Genomic DNA, 22,036 nt, shown 5'->3' with positions numbered 1-22,036 from the left:
TTCAACCTGAAGCAACGACAATCACAGGGATGGCCACCTAGATATTTTGTTAACATTCTTATCTGATTTTTGACTTGTTTTGTCACCCTGTAATGTGCTGCCATTAAATGAGGCAATTAATATTTTGTAATGTTTTTGGGCTACAGAGCCATCCCTAGTCGAGACAACTAGTCAACCTGACAGCTCAGACTAAGTTGAAGATATTTTGTTGTAATGAATGTTCAACACTCCCCTCTCCATATAAATAGGGGAAAGCAACACTTTACAAAGGTTCAAAAATCCTAAAGAAACACTACATGTTATTTTCAGACTGTATGACTTTATAATACAAATATTTCAGAATATCAAGGAAATGGTGGTGATTCCCCCTTCGAGTATTACAATATGTTATCCCTATGTTAAAACCCATTATGTTCATGTTTCTTCTCTGAATTCATGCAATCATAGCTGCTAGAAATATTTCATACTTCCTCACAGATTCATTTGTATTGACTTATTAATGCATGTGCCTGTATGGATTATTGAGATTATATCTTTAAAATTGCGCTACATGAATCATAGCATTCAGTCTCTCTTTGGTCCATTATATCTACCCGTAACTCAAATAAGTGTAGAAATTCTTAATGCTTCAAGCTCTATGTGTTAAATGTAGAATTCTTGATGCTTTAAGCTCTATGTGATGAGTTGCTCTTTCTTCTTATCCTCTCTCATTGCTCTACAAAATCTTATTAAACTGTAAGTCCTTGAACTACTCGGCCTCCACTATTTTATGCACATATTTATGTGAACTGCATATGTGAAGAAGTACCAAAAATACATGACTTATACCTTTGGATGAATGAACCAACCCATTCCTTTTAATATATATATATATATATATATATATATATATATATATATGTGATGTCTCCATTTTCTTGAGAATCATTTGAGACACACAAAATCTAGATGTGTCCAGGCACTGGTCTTGTAAGGAATCTGAGGTTGTCTCTGGGAGTGACAACAACGTCAATGACAAGTGAAAGGTGCATTAATGACCACCTAGATCAAGTGGAGGGGCATGTAGCTCACTTGGAGTTTCATATTCATGGGGACTCTCAACCTCCATATGCACTAGGTGCAAGAGATACACCAACTCTCCCTGGCGTTCCATGATTTCTATTGGTTGTATTCTCATTCTCTGTGTTATGAGCCTTATGGTCTTTTTATTTTTAGTTACTATGTAAATCTTGAGAGTTTGTTCTTGATTTTTACACTGCTCTCTTAGTCAAAAAATTCAGTCGAAATAAGACTAAGAGAGTAAGAATTTTCATATTTATTCATTATAAAAAATGTTAAATATAAATAATTAATAATAATTTCATCATATTAAATATGTAAATATCATAATCTTTAATATGTAAATATTATTTATATGTGAGAAAAGCCATTATTATAGCAACTAATTATGGTCATCTATTAGTTAATTTTTAACTTATATGTTTTACAAATACCCATTGACTCTCATATTGCACCTCTTGTCACGAGAGGCATTTGTAGCTTGGAAATAGAGTATTGCAAGTCAAATGAGGACCTTCTGCACACTGACATCTTCCATGGGTAGGGTCGTTGGGCAATTTTCTTTTCCTTTCTTAAGTCACGTAAGGTATATTGTAATATAAATTAAGTGATTTAAATTTTTTTTTAATTATAATTATAATTATAATTATTTAATTTTAAGATTACATTAAATTAGTGTATTAGTTTTTTTTGTGGGACATGGCACTAAATTAGTGTATTAGACTTTTTTTGTTTGTGGGACAAGAGACCTATTTGATTTGACTATTAAATCTATAAAAACATGGTATACATAATTTATCTCTCTAATTTTGAACCTGTAACTTTATAAGAAGAAACACATGCTCTTAACTATTAAAGATATTGTTCTTTGTTGTGACACCATAAAAGGTGCTTTAATTTATTGAAAATTGTTATAATTTATTATTATTTTTAATAGTGATGTAAAGTATAAATAAAACAAAGGATATTGTTATTTGTTTTGACACCGTGGCTAGTGGTTTAATTTATTGAGAATTGTTGTAATTTTTTTTTTTTTAATATTGTTTTGACACCCTGGCTATTGGTTTAATTTATTGAAAATTGTAGTAATTTTTTTTTTTTTTTTAATATTGATGTAAAGTATAAATAAAACCATCAAGTATGATCTGTTCATGGGCTGGGTGACACTAATTTTAAGTAGCTCGTACGAAAATGATGAAAATGGAGAAATATGGCTCGGTTCTGATGCTCTTCATCCTGCACTGTCTCTTCTTGCTGCAACATGCAAATGGAGGTGGAGATATAAGTGTGAAGATGGAGATGAAAATGATCCACAAGAAGCAGTTGAGAAGCAGGCATGACATGATACAAGCACTTTTACGTGTGGACTCCATGCGAATTACAAGGTCCTCCCAATCCATGAATAATAATACTTCGACTTATCATCACAGGAGGCTAGGAACTTCAGGCTTTGAAATGCCTATAGGCTCTGGTGCACTAGACATGGGATTGGCTCTTTATTTCGTAGACCTCAGCGTGGGAACCCCTCCTCAGAAGGTTCTCATGGTTCCAGACACAGGCAGCGATCTTGTGTGGGTGAATTGCAATCCCAATATCCGATCCGCTACCGCAAAGCCCCTTCCCACGTTCCAACCCACAAAATCCTCCTCTTTATCATATATTCCCTGTAATTCCATAGATTGCAGGGCCGTTTCTGTACTAACCCCATCGATAGCATGTTATGGTTCCATGAAGGCGTGCAGGTACAGCCAGGGTTACATGGATGGCACCACCACCAGCGGCCCTTATATCCGGGAAAACATAACCTTGAAGTCCACAGATAACAAAGCTAAGCTGTTTGGGGGAAAGGGTATATTGATGGGATGCAGAATTGAGAACCAGCCTGCGGATTCACCTGTGACCTCAGGAGGCGTGCAAGTACAGCCAGCGTTACATGGATGGCACCACCACCAGCGGCCCTTATATCCGGGAAACCATAACCCTGAAGTCCACAGATAACAACCAGTATGGGGGAAAGAGTATATTGATGGGATGCGGAATGGAGAACCAGCCTGCGGGTTCACCTGTGAGCTCCGGAGGCGTGCTGGGATTAGGTCAAGCTTTCACTTCATTTGCTCAACAAACTCTCCCTTTATATGGAGGCAAGTTTTCTTTCTGCTTAAGAGACTATCTGAATCCCCTCACAGTGAAAAACTCGCTGGTCTTCGGAGATATTCTCCAACAGTCGTCCAAGTTTTTAAAGAAGCCCGTTCAGTATACCCCTATTCTGAAAGGAGGCACATCGAATTATTATGTTGGAGTTCAAGGAATGGTGATTGATGGAAAGAGTCTTCCCATATCCAGCAATGCTTGGAAGATGGATATTAATTCTGGTAATGGAGGGACCATTGTAGACTCTGGGACTTCTCTGACATATTTCACAAAAGAGGCGTATGATGTAATAATGAAGGCTCTTGGTGCGGCCATTGCATATCCCAGGGTTGCAACACAAGAACTCGCGCAGCTTGATCTGTGCTTCAAGACATCGGGAGTGAAAAAACTGAAATTGCCAAATTTGTCAATCGTTTTTGGTGGGGGGAAAATATTTAGTCCGCCCTCTGGCAACTATGTCTTGGAGGTGGAGGAAGGAGTGGGATGCGTAGGGTTCAAACCCATTTCGGATGGGTCGCCAAATATTATTGGGAATCTTCTGCAGCAAAATTTCTTGTTTCAGTACGATGTCCAGAAATCTCTCCTTGGATTTGCTCCAGCTGACTGTTCAGTTCTGTTTTGGAAAGGCCTGCCATCTTAATTCTTTGCTTTAGAGTTTGAGTAATTATAACATTTAATTTATTCATAGTTATTCGTACTGTAAATAAGTTACAAGTTTGTTTTTAAAATTTTAAACCTCATTAAATTTTTATTTTCAAAACCTACTACATAGGTGACACTTTGAGACTTTATTTATGATAGGTTTATATTTTTTTTATAGTTAATTTATTAATAATTATTTATCTTAAAGACAATCTTATTACATAATTATGGGTTACAAAAGTTCAAGATCTAGAATTATTTATCATGTTTATTACGCACTTATTTTCTCTTTCTTTGACAACCAGTCTTATTCCTTCTATTAAAGATATCGTGCAATGTGATTCAAGATTTTGTCTCAAGCATCTACCTTTTTTATTATTTAAATATTATTTTTTTAAACATGGATCATGAAATTATAAATTGATATTAATATGGGAAAACAATTATTTATAATATTTAATTTATTTAAATTGTTAATAATTTATTTGAATTAAGCCTGAGAGGGTTACTTCAATTTTAGTTCAATTGGTCCAGTTCTCGTGGCTAAAGCACCTTGCTAATGGGAGGTCATGGGGCCAATTCTATTCGACCACCTCAAAGTTAGGTGCTGCTAATAAGCTGACCAAATGTGATCCATTTGAGCGGATCTGCCTAGATATTTCCTAAAAAAAGACAAGTTCTTTGAATTTTGAATTTTTTTATTAGTTGTGATGTTTTTTTCTTATTATTTATATTAAATTTTACATTTTTAAAAATAAAAATAAAAAGGGAATTTTTGTTTACTCTTATATAAAAAATTGCTATATCAATTTCAGTGGGGTGCTTGACAACTAAGAAATGATGTCCTTCACATGTAACATTATGTATCATTGTCTATGTCAAACTAACTAGCTTGATCCTTCACATGCTCAAAATACCACTATTTATCATTGTCTATGTCAAAATAACAAGCTCCACTACTATCTCTAAGACATTCTTACCACTCAACACTTGCCTTTATTTTGTATTTTTGGTTTGTTGTTAGAGAATCCTTGCCCTTAACCATGAGAACTTTCTATGTCACAATTCTTTTTATGCTCTCCATTAGCCCTAGTCACCAAAATCCCCACCTCAGACAGGCCCGCATGCCCTTGTAGACTATTTCAAACATTATCTTGAAGATACAAGTTGTATGCAAGAGGTCCTTTAGCTCCACCCACCTCAGTTCTAGTGCATGGGTGGCCAATGCCTTAGTCATCTAGTAAGTTTCTACTATTCTAAAATACTTGGTAGCTTGAGCACAAGACTGAACTAACTTGCTAACCAAGCCAACTACTTCCTCCATCATATGGCTATTAGATATCTCCTGTCTCTTTTACCTTATACTCTCCTCTAATTCTTTCATTTCTCTTTTTTTTTTTTGAACTTGAGGTTTCTAGTCACAACAGATGATGAGCATCACCTTACCGCCTTATTTCATCAACCACATTGTGATGCTCCTCCTTGCTTAATCTCTTTTGAGAAGGATTAGGAGGTCAATCTGACAATTGATTAAAGAGTTTATTGGTCATTTTTTATTATGTTATGTATAACTTGGAAAATGTTACTTAGTCTGCAATCAAGTATAAATTGTGCACAAATTGTGTACTTAGTCTATAGGACTTCTAGATGGATTTGAATGAATGAGTGGAAGGTTACATTAGCCAAACTGATGTAGAAGACAAAAAAAGTAATGATGTATCTGAGGGATGATAGTAAGAATCATAAACAATGAACTTTACAAATTATTCTAACTAAAGACAAAAAAACCATGTCCACTTGCAAGCCTATAAACTAATTAAGGGTAACATGCCATTTGAACTTGATTTAATTATATTATAATTTGATGCATTTGATATAGATGAGTGCATATTTGTGTAAAGTATGGGGGAAGCCTTTCAATGTTTCCAACATATGTATATGGAGTCACAACCAAGTCTTGATTGACCTTGGCAAAGATATGGAATCTTTAAGAATAAAATAAGAAAGGTGTCTATATGAGAGACAAGAATATGGAGACCATATTTCTTGGTTAAATAACAAGAGTTTACTTATTAGGGATGTAAAATTATCTTTCTAAACAGTCACTTATAGATCCCCAAGCTAAGCTTGATATGACAATTACGTCTGGGTGGATAAAGAACAATAATTAATTAATTATATATATATATATAAAATGTATAAAAATATATAATGACAAAATTCAAGAATTTAGTAAGTTAGGGGAATTGGGGAATGTACATATAACTATGAAATTAAGAATCACTGAATTTTAACTAAAAATAAAAGTGGAGTAATTCTATGTACAACACTTTTAAAATTTGGTCTAAATTTAAGTGTGTGAAATACCCCCGAGTTAAGTTTTTCTCAAAAAATCAAAGTATAGTATAACGGGTGGCCAATTGTGAAAAAATTGTGGCACAACTAACCATATGGTGGGGTGGAACATGGCTCACCCTACTTCATTTTCCCATATTTTTTTGGATGTAATTAATAAATATGTATTTGTGTTAATGATAATTATGGCATAGATGGTTTAGTGGAAAATGTGATCATTTAATTTCTCTTTCCAACAAGTTTTTATGTACATTCATTTACACTTCGACAAATGGATCATGGTTGTAATTGTAGTACTATTTTGATGTAGCTTCTTATAAGTAATAAATTTTGTAACAACATTGGTTGAGGAAGATAGGCTTCCTAAATTCTTTTTTAAATAGGTCATGTTGGCATTCTGCTATAACTTTTCTTGTGGGAGGTTCCAGAAGTTGAAACTTGGAGCATAGCGAGGGGAAATCTCCTTGATTTCCAATTTCCAGATCATAGGTTATGAAATTTTAAGAAGGAAGTTGGGCTTCCCAAAGGCATATTTAAATAGATCATGTTAGAATTTTGGTTATAACTTTTCTTCTAGGAGGTTCCAAAACTTTTAACTTGGAACATAGTAAGGGAGAATTCCACTGATCATTTGGTCCAATATTTACATCTTGAATCATGATATTTTAGGAGATATAATCAAAGGAAGTCAATCTTCTTGGATGCTCCTAAATTCATGCATAAAACATGTAGTTTCGAATTATACTATAATGTTTCTTCTCGGAGGTTCTAGAAGGAGAACTTGGACCATGGTGAGTGGAAATTTCATTAATCATCTATTCCAACTTTTAGATCTTAGGTCATTGCTCCAAGAGGCGACAACCTAGTATGACCCCGCTGTGTAAGTATGCCACATCTCAAAAAAATAATAAAAAATAAATTCGCTAATGTTGGCCAATGGACTAAGATTAATTATTAAAATATAACTATGTATTTGAATGGATAGTAAATTATCTCATGCTTTTAATAGTTCACATCATGTCACGTCTCAAAAAAATAATAAAAATAATTATCACTAATGTTGGCCAATGGACTAAGATTAATTATTAAAATATAACTATGTATTTGAATGGATAGTAAATTATCTCATGCTTTTAATAGTTCACATCATGTCACCTCTCAAAAAAATAATAAAAATAATTTTCCCTAATGTTGGCCAATGGACTAAGATTAATTATTAAAATATAACTATGTATTTGAATGGATAGTAAATTATCTCATGCTTTTAATAGTTCTTTTCTCATACAAGTGAATTTGAATGGATCATAAATTTACCTTTAAGATATTTTTTTACCACATTGAAATTTAAAATTAGGTAAAATTTTAAACATTTTTACTCATTACTAAAGCCAATTCCATTTCTTAAATCAAAGGAAAAATGTTAAGTCAACACAAAGAATAAAAAATCTTGCTCCAATATCTTTTAATATTTCTTTTAACTAAACATTCGTAAATGAATCTTTAAAACGAAAAGCCATATCATAGGGATATATGAAAATCTTTAAAGACAAATATTTCCACATCAAAATTATAATATTTGAAGATATTAATTTGATGTAGATTTATTACAAATCTTTCTATCATGCCAAGTAAAAAACATCATTAAATTTAATATTGATATTATAATATTGACATTATATTTAATATTAATATTAATATATTATAATATTAATATTAGTAAATTTAATAACTTTAGATTAATGCAATTGTATTAAATTTAATATAATATTCAAATTTTTATATTATAATATATATTAATTTGTCATGACATATTAACTCTAGATATATATGGAGGGAAGAACAAAGACATAGAGTGGTAGAGGTGAAGAGATAGGGGGAGTGACAAGGGAGAGGAGGAGATACAATGAAGGAGAAGTAAGAGGAGGAATGAAGAGAGATAGAGAAAGAGAGGAGGGAGAGAAGGGTAAGAGAGAGATAGGGGAGACACAAAGATGAAGGGGGGGAGAGATAATGACAAGGTTCGAGAGTATAGAGAGAGAGGGGGGCGGGAAGGGATATATAGTTACAAGTTTGGAGGGCATAGAGAGAGGAGGAGGTAGGAGAGAAAGGGAGAGAGGGGAAGGACCAGAGAGAGGACTTGAGAGTGAGGAGGAGAGAGGGAGGGACAAAGAGACGAAGTTGGAGGGGGAGAGAGGGAGTGAAGAAGAAAGACACAGAGAGAGAAAAGTGGAGAGAGAGAGAGGGAGTGACAAGAGAGAGTATGTATGTTTTGGGGTGAGATAGAGAGACAAAGAAGGAGAGATGGAAGGAAGGGGGGAGAAGGAGAGAGGAGAGAGGGAGGGAGATAGTAACAAACTTGGAGCTTGGAGATAGGGGGTGGAGAGATAGAGTGAGGTGGGAGAGAAAGGGACAAAGAGGGAGGGAGAGAGAGAGAATTGGAGGGGGGGAGGTAGGTAAGAAGAAATACATAGAGAGAGAGAGAGAGAGAGAGAGAGAGAGAGAGAGAGAGATGAGGCAAGGAGAGAGAGGGAGGGAGGAGAGAAGGAGGGAAGAGAAACAAAAGGGGGAGAGAGGGAGGGGGAGAGATATATAGATATGGATAAAGAGTGTGTATGCTTTGGGGGTGATATAGAGAGATAAATAAGAGGCATAAGGAGATAGAGATATAGATGGGAGGTGAAGAGAGGGACAAGGAGAGAGATAAAGAGAGGGAGGGGGAGGGAGGTAGGGAGAGATAGATATATCTGGACAGAGAGAGCGTGTGCATTTGGGGGGTGAGATATAGAGACAAAGAAGGATAGATGAAGAGAGATATAGATATAGATGGAGAGGGGAGAGAGAAGAATATTTCTTACACAAGATGCATTGATTTCAGTGTAGATGATGATTTATAATCCTATTTGATTCTTGCACTAGATGTATTGATTTCAGTGTAGATGTTGATTTGTAATTATATTTGATTGTTTGCACTAGATGCATTGATTTCAATGTATATGTATATTTCTAATCCTATTTGATTGCTTGCTCTAGATGCATATGGTGATTTCTAATCCTATTTGATTGAATGCATTAAATGCATTGGTTTCAGTGTAGATGTTGATTTTAGGCTGGTCTATGGTGTAGAGGCTGTGATGTCTATGGAGTACATTGTGTCTAGTCTACACATAGCGGCATTCACAGGAATGGCAGACCGTAGAGCCTTAGAAGAGTGTCTCGCACAGATAGCAGAGCTCGAGGAAGATAGATTTTTTGGCTGGATTCCATCAGCAAGTTCAGAAGGAACATGAAAAGACATGGCATGATCAGTACATCAAACTGCACACCTTCAGGGTAAATGATTTAGTTTTAATATATGACAGTAATTTTGATAAGTTTCCAGGAAAATTTCAGATACATTGGCCAGGGCCACATGTTATCAAAGAGATTACCGATGGTGGAGTAGTTCAGCTTGTGAAATTGAATGGAGATCCATTTATGGGAAAGGTAAATGAAAGCATATTGAAGCCATACACCGGGGATCCGACCCAATGACTACATGATGGTAGCATAATCTTAGCACTCCAGGAAGCTGTAAGGAGGCGCGAAATTATAAAATACACTACCCGGTGTGTAGAGCTGCGCAACAAGGGCTCTGCGCGAAACAAGAGGGTGTAACGGTACCAAAAGAAGCATAAAGGGATATGTGCTATAGAAGGAGAGACTACAAAATGCAACCTGAAAGTGATAGTTACCGTCACTGTTCGTGATTTGACTACTGGGAGACGGTTAAGAGGAGCGGGGGGGGCGACATTTAAGGCATTTAAGGCTAAATTTAAGGGTGAAATCTTTGAAAATATTCCACCACTCTAGCATTTATGGACAGATTTTGGGGGGAATGGTCGAATTTGAATTCAAATTAGCCTATAAATTACACATGGTCGTCTAGCAAGAAATAATTTGCATTATGAGAATTTCTAAGTTGACTTGTCAAGTGTTTATGAATCCTCAGTTTTAAGCGGATTTGTTCGGTGCCTCTGTATTTGAGAAGATACTTGAAGACACCCAGCAATTTATCCACAACATAATGTCCACACTAGCAGAGACTGCTAGTACTGGGGGAGCTATCGCCTCTGAGGGAGCTGCTCCAAAAGTGATGAGTACGGAAGTTCTAGTTGCAGTGCCTATGGCGCCGAGGTCGCTTATGGCGAAGCCTACGTCGGTAAAGGAGGTCCCAAAGCCTAATAAGGATAAGCAAAAGAAGTCGATGCCAGTGCGTGAGTCATTGAGGAAACATGCAGCTACCCAGGCCTAGAGGAAAGAAAAAATAAGCACAAAGGAGAAGGGGAAGGTGGTAGATCTGGAGGCTGAGGAGGGCGCAGAAGATATCAACATTGAGGGGGTGGACCCTATTTATAATCTACCAGAGTATATCCCTCCATGCAAGGGAAAGGTGAAGGTCCTGAAGGACCCAGATGTAGGACAGTTCCTCCTCAACACACCCCTATTACCAAAGAAAATTACCTTTGAAGGTCCGCGCTTGGCACGGATCCCACACTTAAAACTCAAAGACTGGGATTTAGCGGACCATGAGCGGTTTCCCCACCTGGTTACCGACTCCTTCATATAGAGGGTCTTCTATAAAGAGTCTCGTATCACCACATTGGAGCCTGTGGAGTGGATTCACAGAGTCAACAAGTCGGGGTTGTTGAACCTGTTATGGGTGCCACACTATCATCACTCAAATATAAACCTGATTGTCATTAAGCAATTGCTATGCCTGGTGCATGACGGGTTCTTGTGGTTAAATGCGTTGATCCCCATCACTGATATGATGATCCATCAGATCACTCTATTGCCACATTCAGGATTGAATCCAGCCAAAGTGTTCGATAGAAAGACGAGCAAGTGCGACCTTGCTAAGAAGGTGAAGGACAAGTTTAAACTTGTGAAGAAGCCGTGCGGATAATCAATTACTTCCATCACTAACCCCGCGATCAAGATTGCTACGCAGATTCTGGCTGGAAAAGTTATGCAAAAGTGCCACATGGATGAGTTGTCAGCACCAGTGGTTTCATTAGCAGCTCAGTGCACTGAGGGCGTACAGTTCAACTAGGCGCACTACCTGTGTAGTGAGTTCCTCTCGAACTGTAGAGAGGCACAAAATGACAGTAAAACATTCCACTATTCATGGCTATTTCTTTCGATAGTGCACATCACATAGGATTTGCCAGAGAACAACTAGTTTCCTCCTGTGGAGAAGGATTTATCGAAAGCCGCCAAATTTGCATCTCTCTGGGCCACCAAAGATGCTGAGCGCGTCACAGAGAGAAAATTCTTTTGGGTACTGATGGAGGTGAGCATTCACATGGCCATCAACGAAAAGCACCAGTTGTCACCAACCATGTTTGAGAAACTTTCGGGGCACATGGAGTTCAAAGCAGACTTCCACCATGTCTACATCCAGGTGCGAAAAGACCCCTATAAGAAATGGTTCGACCTACCATGCTTTGCTATGGATGATGCTATTGAAGAGGTCATCAAGCGTTGGCAAACAAAGTGGAATTCTCCTTCTGACATGGCCACAAGGACTATAAAGTCCGCAGAGAAGAAGAAAAAGGAAGTGGCCAAGGAGAAGGTTCAATAGTTGGCTGAGAAGAGGAAGAAAGAGGCTGAGGGAAAGGCCCGAGTAGAAGTGGAGTGCACCATGAAGGAACATGTAGAGTAGGAAGAGAGCGACTCTGAAAGAAGTCAGAAGTATCCTTCGCCCCAAACAAAGGAGGAATAGTCAGATCAGGGCGGTGGTGATCAGGAGGAAAGCACTCCCTTCTGAATAAAGTAGTACAGGGAGCAAGAAAAGGAAGGACCGTGAAAAAAGGTGAAAACCACCAAGTCATCACTAGATCCGATTACTTTCACGGGTGGCAAATTGGATGAAATTGGAGAGAAGGTTTGGGATACAACAACATAAATGCTACAGTAGTTTGAGCAGTAGAAAAAGAAGGCGCTGAGCACCATCCAAATGAGTCTGTGTGAGCTGCAGATCCAAACGGCTAGACTCCAGGCAGGTGCAAGATAGAGCAACACGACATCAACTAGTTTGGCACTAGGGACCACTCAAGCAACAGAGATGGTTCGGTCCTTGGATCTCCAGGAAGTCACACTGTTTGATGGATCTTTGAGTATGGAGGTAGCCACTAACAAGGCTATTGTCAGCACTTTGAAGAATATTGGCCTCAACCTAACTGCGCTCCCCAACGAGTTTCTTCACACACTGCAAGCAGGTGTGATAGCAGAAGTTAAGGCTTGGGAGCAGCGCGCACTAAGCCTGATCAGTGAGTACAAAGTCAACAATGAACATATGTTCATGGAGAAATCAACAGCACTAGAGGCCCAAAAGAAAGTTCAGGTACAGAACGACCAACTTGTAGTCGTGGTAGCTGAGGCATACAGAACAGTCCCTAAACTGGATATCCTAAAGGAAGCGTCATTGGAGGCGAAGATCAGGAAGTTGGTTGCAGGTGTGTGCAACGCAAAGACGGAAGTGGCCAAGGTTAAGTTTGAACTGAACCTGAAAATCACAGAGTTAGAGTTGAAATCACAACCTTCAACTGCGCTAGAGGTCAAAGAACAACAAAAAGCCGCTGTGAAGGATGAAGTCGCAGCAGTGGATGCCATGGTGGTGGATTGCACCACACTCTTCAAGAAATCCATGGAGGTAGTCACAGCTCTGTAGGAAGATCCTAACCCGTAGAGGTTAAACACAGAAGCCCGTGAATTGTAGCAGTGATATGCTGAAGCGAGAGCGATGACATGCACCGTCGTTACACCACAATCATTGGCCAAGCTACATGAGGCAAAATAGTTTCTTGAATAGGTGGAAGCAACGTAGAGGAAAGATTTGGGCCTTGGCTAGATGAGGACTATGTTGTCTTTGCCAACATTGAGGAGAAGTTGGCAAGCCTATAGTGCACGCGGCATAAAATCAAGGAATATAGTGCAGGGCCAACAACAGAGCAGCTAGTGGAGTAGATCAAATAGGCAGCCACGCAGAGCGCGGCTGAAGTATCAGTGGCACAAGTAGAGCTGGGAGGTATTTGTAGTAAGAGCTCCATGCCAGCAGAGTGACTCAAGGGCGAGTCATAATATTTGTGTTGGGGGCCTGTTGGGACAGGGTCCCCTAGGGTCAATTTTGGGGCAAAAGCCCAAGTTTGGGGCAAAAAGCCCAAGTTTTATTGTAAAAAGTGTAAAGTCTCCGCAAGTTGTGGCCACAGAGCACATAGATAGTAAAGTGTCATAAAGGGTTTTACCCTTCTTCTATGTAAGTTGTGTCAGCTTTTATAGATCTACCCATGTTCTACGGACCATAGGATTGTATAAGTAAGAGAGTCTTAAGGAGTCTAAGGCATAACAATCGATGATGAAGATGAATGTAATGGGTCAGTAGAAGAAAGAGCGAAGAAGTCTTAGAGTAGAAGAGAGGCTCTACAGCTGTGTACGCAGAGGCCTAGAGTAGAGTCTGTAGCTGAGTGCACAAGGAAGTATTGAGTCTGTAAAAAGAACTAAAGTATTAATAAAAAGAGTATTCCAGAATTTCCTATGTTTGTCTATTTCCTTATGTTATGAATGAATGTCCTATTATGCTATGATGAATTATGGATTTATGAATTAATATTGTATTGATGTGTGACTTTACATGATTCATATTGTCATATGAATGCAAGTAATAGTAACTGTTTATGTGAAGAATATCATGTTGCATGTTAAAGTTATCAAACACTTAAACCGATTTGGGTAAATATGAGATTAAGGGCAATCACAGAGGCATGTAAGTGGTTGATTCACTTATTTAGGGTCCGCGAAGGACAGTCGAGAACGTTCACGGAGGTATAGAATATGATTAAGGGAAGTTATATCGATAAGCCCTAAAGGCTTATCGATCTGTGCGAAGGAAGGTTTAGGGCATAAAATGACATTACACTAATATCTGGGTGTGGAAAATTGGTTCCAACATCCCCCCATACTGCTTCGGGTGAGACTTCAGTCTGCGCACCGCAAGTTGATGCCGGAAGGGCCAGTAGTGTAGGGATTTGTTTGGCAAAACTAGCTCTGAACCTGGGTCGAGACCCACTAAGCCAACAGATAGTAATAAAGCTTTGGGACAAGATGGGTTCACCACTAACTTCTTTAAGGTATGTTGGCCATTTATTGGTAACAAAGTGCACATTGTAGTAGAGGAATCATGAAGCTCTCAACAAGTGTAGTCAAGTTTGAATGCTACCTTCCTCATTTTGATTCCCAAAACAAACCAATCCAAAGAAGTGGCTTCGGTCTATTTCTTTGGGAAATGTGATATATAAGATCATTTCTTTAGTCATTGTTTGAAGGCTCAAACCATTATTAAAACACCTCATTGATCCAAAGCAATATGGCTTCGTTGAAGGGCGTCATGTTATGGATGGCGTCATTAATGCTCATGAAGTTGTGCATTCATTGAAGAGGAGTAGAAAGCCACAGATGATGGTAAAATTGGAGCTTTCCAAGGCTTAAAATATGTTGAATTGGGAATACTTTCTCAGTAATCTAAATCCTTATGGTTTCTCTCCTGATTGGGTTCATTGGATCTACTCCCTCATATCGCCCCCCTTCTTTTCTGTTATGATTAATGGACCACCTCTGTGGAATTTTATAGCTTCTCGTGGCCTCAAACACAATGATATGATGTCCTCTTTACCTTTTATTTTAGCCGCCAAAGGCCTAGGTAGATACATCAAATCAATATTTAACTAGGGTATTTCCAAGGGCCTCCAAATATGGGGGAAAGACATGCCTTTTTCTCATCAACAGTTTGTAGAAGATATCATACTATTTGGGGAACCATAGATCTAAGAGATTATGGTACATAATCAGAATTTATCATAATTTTAGGAAGCATCTGGTACCCTAATTAATGGAGAGAAATAACACATGTACTTCTTCAACGCAAATAGGCTAGTGCAAAGCAATTTGGAAAGATCCTTAGGATTCTAGATTGGCACTCTAGCAACAAAGTACCTGGGTATTCCCTTGGTGGTGAGTTAGCTAAAGGTATCCCTTTGGGTGGAGCTCAAGGAAAAGATATCTTGAAGATTATCGAATTGGAATTTTAGAGCTTTAAATATCCCCAATGATATTATCTTATTAAAAGTGGTGCTACAGGCCCTTCCAGTTTACCAACTGTCAGTGCTCCTTGCGCCAAAAGATATATATAAAGACATTGTTTCCACTTTTAAAAACTTATTGTGGTAAGGAGATCAAAAATCTAGAGAATGGGATGTAGTTGTTTGGGAGAAGGTATGTGTCCAAAAAAGTGAATGAGGTCTTGGGTTGAGGGATTCAGAAACACTCAACAAATTTATGGGGGATAAATTATGGTGGCAATGGTTAGAGAGAAGCCTGAAACTTCGGAAACAAATATGGAAGAGGAAATATTGCCCGATGATGGGACGAACAATGATAGTTAGACACTAGGACTTCCAGGAGGGGCCTTTGATTTGGAAATTTGCAAAGGAACAGGCCAAATTCATCCACAATAATATGTTTTGGGAAATAAAAAATGGGAGCACGACCACATTTATGGAATACTCATGGAATCAATTTCCATAGTTGGTGAACTGCGAGAGATAAGAAGTATTAAAGAGCACACTATAAAAACAAGGGATACAATCACAACAGACTACTAGAAGGCCACAATTCCTCATTACCCATGGATGATATGGAAGAATTAGGTTGATTGAAATCACAACATCCTCCAACAAGAATGACATTGGCTGGATGCTATCCTAAAGGAAAGGAAAATCCAGGTAGCATGGGATGAAGGCATGATGAGATGAGGATATATATTTAGGGGATGTTCATAATAAAGGAAGCCTACAAGATTCTTTTCAATCATAATGACCTCCCCAGAGAAGGGTTATGGCGTAAAGTTTTGGGAGGGAAATTGTGGCCAAAGATTGCTAGTTTCTTATGGTTGATCAGACACCATTGACTATTGACCTGAGATATTTTACAACGCAAAGGATTTGAAGGACCACCATGGTGCTTGATCTCTCATGAGCGAGAGGGGAATGAAACACCTACTCACTGATACTTGTCTTCAAAAGAAAATCCTGTGGACCAAAAACAGGTTTTTATGGAGGCACCTTGATAGATCCCACAATAGTCTATGGGAAATCGTTGACCTATGAAGACCCTCTCTTTTTCAAAACTTTATTGTAAAAAGGGTATGGATCCTAGCACTAGGCATTCTACTCTAGAATGTCTAGAAGGAGCACAATTGGATTGTTTTCAAAAGCTGTGAAGCACCTCAGACGAGGTATGGTAACAAAAAATAATCAATATTAAAGAAACAATTATTTCGGAAAAATGGGCGGAGGAGGATTGGAAGGCCAAAGGATTGGAGGAAAAAATATTAAAGGATTTGGAAACTCATAAAATATAGTATCTCCTAGTCCCACTTGATAGTTGAATGGATTAGTGAAGTCTCTTTCGGTTTTCTTCCTTCCCCTCAAAGGCTTTATAAAATTGAACTTTGATGGAGCATCTAAAGGGAATCTGAGGACATCAGGGTTTGGGGGATTATTTATGGATGACAAAGGAATCCCTCTTTGTTTTTATGATGGATATTGTGGTTATATGAGTAACAACATGGCATCGTTTACTGTCCTGGTGCATAGTATGATTTTTTATTGGGAGAGGATCTATTCACAACTTCAAATTGATAGAGATTCACTATTGATAGTATCAATGGTTCAAAAATTGCTTAATGGCTCATTGATTCAAAAGGTCATAAAGACTTGGAGGTTATATCTCCTAATCCATAAAATCTAATCCTTGGGGCTTTCCTTCCACTATATTATCACAACCCACTCATTGCAAACTAGGAATAGGGTAACAAATCTTCTTGCTAATTGGGGTTGTCAGGATGAAAGTCTTTCTATCACCCAAAACTAGCCTTTTGTTATTTCCTCCAATTAGGTGGATCAATTAAGGAGCATATTAGATAGTGACATGGAGATCTCGATAGGGTTGGAGGAACAAGGTTTGAAATGGATATACAAGAAGGGGAAGATGTAGGACATACAACAATGACCACTGGTGTTGGAGGCATCAAATTTTTAAAAGGAGTGGAAGTTGGTATAAATGTTGGGAGGTAGTTTGGCTTCACCATTTTTAGTTTTAGGTTATGGGTGATTGCATGGGTGGCGAGAAAAACTTAAATTATGCACAAGCTACCAACCTGTGCATGCTTGTTTGTATGGTGAATTCAGTGTATGCATTTGTAGTTGGTCGACGAGCATTGTTGAGTGTTCTGGTTGGGAAGCCTAGCTATACAATTTGGGATCCTGAGACAAGAGTCTATTGGTGTGTTCCCTCTCTTGGGTATTTGGTTTTCAATGTTTTATCATCACTTGTAGTCTGGGTGTAGGTTTTTCTCGTCTTATCTCTGCGCCCCACCCTTTAAGCGCTGCAAATTGGGTTAGAACTAGTGAAGGGGATTATATTCGTATGAACCCTGGGTGTCGTGAGGTGGGGGTCTAGAAGTTGGTGGGATATGGTGGTTTTATTTATGTGGGGAGACCCTTCTTAGATGTTTGTGGCAATATATCCCAAGAAGGTGGTGGTTGAATCGACAGAGTCTGTATGTGTCTTGGGAAGTTGTGTGGGACGGGATCGTGAGTTTAAAGTTGGATAATAATAATAATAATAATAATAATTAACACTCTGACTGTGGGTCTTGGTACAGATTTGTTTGGACTAAACCTCGAGCTCAGGCTGTAACAAGGCTTAATTCTGGTGGTCTACTACACTTGTATCAATGCTTAGGCAGTAGGGATGTGTTCGTATGGGGCTGGGGCCTCGCAGCTGGCTAGCAGGTTGTGTTTGTCAGGTGGGAGAAACATACGATGATGGGGTTATAGGGGTAGATTTTGAGGGGGAATTGGCTCATGAATAGGTCCCTTCTTCTTGTCAAAGATGACTAGACACCATCCATGGAGTCATTGGACCTTCAGATGTAGAACACCACTGCAATATTGGAGGTTATGAGGCAACAACGATATGATAACTGTAATGAAGTCATTGTGTTTATGAATTACCTACAATATAATCAATAGCACATCCTTGATTGCTTGGCGTATGTTGTCACTCACTGCATTATGAGTTTTCAGTTGTCCCAAGTGCCAAATAGTAGTGAAGTTTGAAGCCATTTTTCAAGCCATAGAAGCTCTTAAACCTAAATCTAACACCCTCCACTGGATATTTCTTGGAATAAGGTTTCCAATGGCAGGTGGAAGTCCAAAAACAAACTCATGGATCAGAAGTTAGAGCAGATTGAAGATACACTTTGAAATCGAGAAAACAAAGGAAAAACGGCTAAGGGTCAGGCTCATGGCAAATTGCAATCGGGGCTTTTCTGAAACAATAGCAAGGGAAGGAAGTGAAATCTGAAATCGGCTGATCGCCGATATTGCAAATGACAAATTGTCGGGTCCCAAGGCATGACACATTGGCATATCAATGGTTAGAGGCCCATGGCACATAGCATACTAGCGATTCACGACGCAGAGTGCTGGTATCGCATATTGGCGATTGCAGGTGCAAAAGGGTACACACAAACACAGGGTCATGAACATCGCCAAACACTGATACCATGAAAGTTGCCAAAAATTGGGCTCTTAGTGTTAAAGCACTGGGAGGGGTCGAGAACCATTTAACGAAGGATTGCAGCGAAAAACCATGGCCAGGCAGGCTCTTTTTTCTCTCCTCCAGGGGGGCACATGGAAAAAAACCATTGGTCCCTATGAATCCACATGGAAGTTGACGTCATCATGACGTGGTAGTATGAGGATGATGTAGCGGTATAGAGGACACATGGCATGCTGATCTGGAATTTCCAGGGTCCTAAGGGCATATTTTGGATGACACGTGTCACCTATCACAAATCGATACGTGGCAGTGATAATGTCACCCATCACAAATTGGCAATCGAATATAGCACAAAGAAAAGCTCCCTCCTCCACCGAAGTCCCTTCCGACCTGCGATTGCAATATGCGGGAACTCTCCTGGAGGTGATATTTTATATAATAGATTTAAAGGGTTGTTGGGTCTGTCCCTTTTCAAAGGCCACATGTTGATTAAACACTCCCAATATCTGGATGACCTAGATTGACTCTGCCCAGATCAATGGCTCCCAGGCCTTTTTAGCCACCCTGCCATGTTTCCCTTTATCGGCGCGGGGGGGGTCCGAAAAGGTGGTTTCCCTGCTGGGCCCCACCGCTACGTGTCCCTATCATATTATTTAGCACCCCCTGCCCCTCACTTACCGCTTACCACTCATGCCCCCCTCTGAAAACCATTCATCCTAACACTCTCTTCCATATTGCAATACCCCAAGTGGGCCCAATTCCACAGATCAGCGAACACAAGCATCAAGGAGAGATACCAAAGGAAAAGAATTATAAATCATCTGTATGGAGTATTCCAATTAAAAAAGGAAAAATACCCCTAGAGGGAAGTACAATGGCGCTAACACCTGAGAAATAAGCACCTGGTCATAGCCCCCGGTCACATGAAGTAAAAGGGGCTAAAGTGGATAGGGAGGCCTCATCCTGTAAAGGCTTTTTAGTGAGAAATCCCGATATGAGAACTCCGCGACTAGGTAGTGCAAAAATTTAAAGGCATGGTGGGTTGGAAACTGTGGCATTGAATAAGGAAGATGGATGATTCAAATCCGACATGGGCTGATCCAGAAAGGCCCTTTGTGACATGAAACCAGTGTCGACGTTGACAAAAGTAAACAAGGACTTAGTACTTCAGGAGGACTTTATTATCCAGCATGGTGCCCCCATATAGAGGGAAGACAAAGTACCACATAGGGGTGCTCTACCTCAGTACTATGGCATGAAACTCATAGTTCCCACTCCCACCTTTGAAGAATGAATGGTTCAAGCAGTAAAGGCATAAGCGACAGGAGTCGGCTGAGCAACATAGGAGGCTAGACCATGTGAAAAATTCAACCTGAAGCAACAACGATCGTAGGGATGGGCACAAAGATATTTTGTTAAAATTATTATCTGAGTGTTGACTTGTCTTGTCAGCCTGTAATGTGCCACCATTAAATGAGGCAATTAATATTTTATAATGTTTTTCGGCCATAGAGCCATCCCTGGTCGAGACAGCTAGTCGACCTGACAACTGAGACTCGGTCGAAGATATTTTGTTGTAATGAATGTTCAACGCTCCCCTCTCCATATGAATAGGGGAAAGCAACACTTTACAAAGGTTCAAAAATCCCAAATAAAACACTACATGTTATTTTTAGGTTGTATGACTTTATAATACAAATCTTTTAGAATATCAAGGAAATGGTGGTGATTCCCCTTTGGAGTATTACCGTATGTTATCCCTCTGTTAAAACCCATTATGTTCATGTTTCTTCTCTGAATTCATGCAATTATAGCTGCTAGAAATATTTCATACTTCCTCATAGATTCATATTGACTAATTAATGCATGTGCATGTATGGATTATTAAGATTATATCTTTAAAATTGGGCTACATGAATCATAACATTCAATCTCTCCTTGGTCCATTATATCTACCCGTAACTCAAATAAGTGTAGAAATTCTTAATGCTTCAAGTTCTATGTGTTAAATGTAGAAGTCTTGATGCTTTAAGCTCTATGTGACGAGTTTCTCTTTCTTATTATCCTCTCTTATTCCTCTACAAAAGCTTATTAAACTGCAAGTCCTTGAACTACTTGACCTCCACTATTTTATGCACATATTTATGTGAATTGCATGTGTGAAGAAGTATGAGAAATACATGACTTATACCTTTGGATTAATGAACCAATCCATTCCTTTTATTATATATATATATATATATATATATCTATATATATATATATATATATATATATATATATATATATATAATTTCTCCATTTTTTGCGAATCATTTGAGACACACAAAATCTAGATGTGCCTAGGCGTCTTATAAGCAATCCGAGGCTACCTCTGGGAGTGAGAACAACATCAATGAGGAGTCAAAGGCACATTAATGGCCACCTAGATCAAGTGGAGGGGCACGTAGCTCACTTGGTGTTTCATATTCATGGGGACTCTCAACCTCCAAATGCACTAGGTGCAATACATGCACTAGCTCTCCCTCACGCTCCATGATTTCTATCAGTTGTATTCTTATTCTTTGTGTTATAAGCCTTATGGTATTTTTGTTTTTGGTTACTATTCAAAGCTTGGGAGTTTGTTGTTAATTTTTACATTGTTCTCCTAGTCAAAAAATTCAGTTAAAATGAAATTGAGAGAGTAAGAACTTTCATGTTTATCCATTATAAAATTTTAAAATCTAATAAAATAATTTTGAATGAAAAAAATGTTAAATATAAATAATTAATAATAATTTCATCATCTTAAATATGTAAAAATCATCATCTTTAATATGTAAATATTATTTGTCTTTGGGAAAAACCATTATTATATCAATTGATTATTGCCATCTATTAGTTAATTTTTAACTTATATGTTTGACAAATAGTCATTGACTCTCATATTGCACCCCTTGTCATGAGAGGCATTTGCAACTTGGAAATAGAGTATTGCAAGTCAAACGAGGACCTTCTCCACATTGACATCTTCCATGGGTTTTGGGTAGGGTCGCTGGGCAATTTCTTTTTCCTCTTGCTTTCCACTTCTTAATTCACTTCTCATATATTTCATGTCATGTTAGGTATATTGTAATACTAATTAAGTGATTTATATTTTCAAAAGAAATAAATTTTTGTAAACTTT

The 22,036-nt window shown here is 38.3% G+C and overlaps 1 protein-coding gene across 1 annotated transcript; it reads left to right on the top strand.

Annotated features, from left to right (window-relative positions):
• The first annotated feature begins 2,250 nt into the window (after positions 1–2,250).
• On the top strand, positions 2,251–3,850 carry LOC149250281 (aspartic proteinase NANA, chloroplast-like). Its single transcript, XM_089453604.1, has 2 exons — positions 2,251–2,894; positions 2,983–3,850. The coding sequence occupies exons 1-2, from the start codon at positions 2,251–2,253 to the stop codon at positions 3,848–3,850; spliced, it is 1,512 nt and encodes a 503-aa protein (XP_089309730.1).
• Positions 3,851–22,036: the final 18,186 nt, after the last annotated feature.

The sequence above is a fragment of the Pinus tabuliformis genome, chromosome 7 (assembly GCF_031772625.1).
Source record: "Pinus tabuliformis cultivar Carrire ecotype Pingquan chromosome 7, CPIR1, whole genome shotgun sequence".
NCBI lineage: Eukaryota > Viridiplantae > Streptophyta > Pinopsida > Pinales > Pinaceae > Pinus > Pinus tabuliformis.
The sequence above is the reverse complement of the archived record's forward strand: the minus strand, read 5'-3'. Positions and strand labels throughout refer to the sequence as shown.

Bases quoted from the DNA above. Each gene is read 5' to 3' on its own strand.
- LOC149250281 (XM_089453604.1), top strand. From the start codon at position 2,251: ATGATGAAAATGGAGAAATATGGCTCGGTTCTGATGCTCTTCATCCTG. The intron at 2,895-2,982 runs GTTTGGGGGAAA...GTGCAAGTACAG, and splicing joins ACAGATAACAAAGCTAAGCT to CCAGCGTTACATGGATGGCA.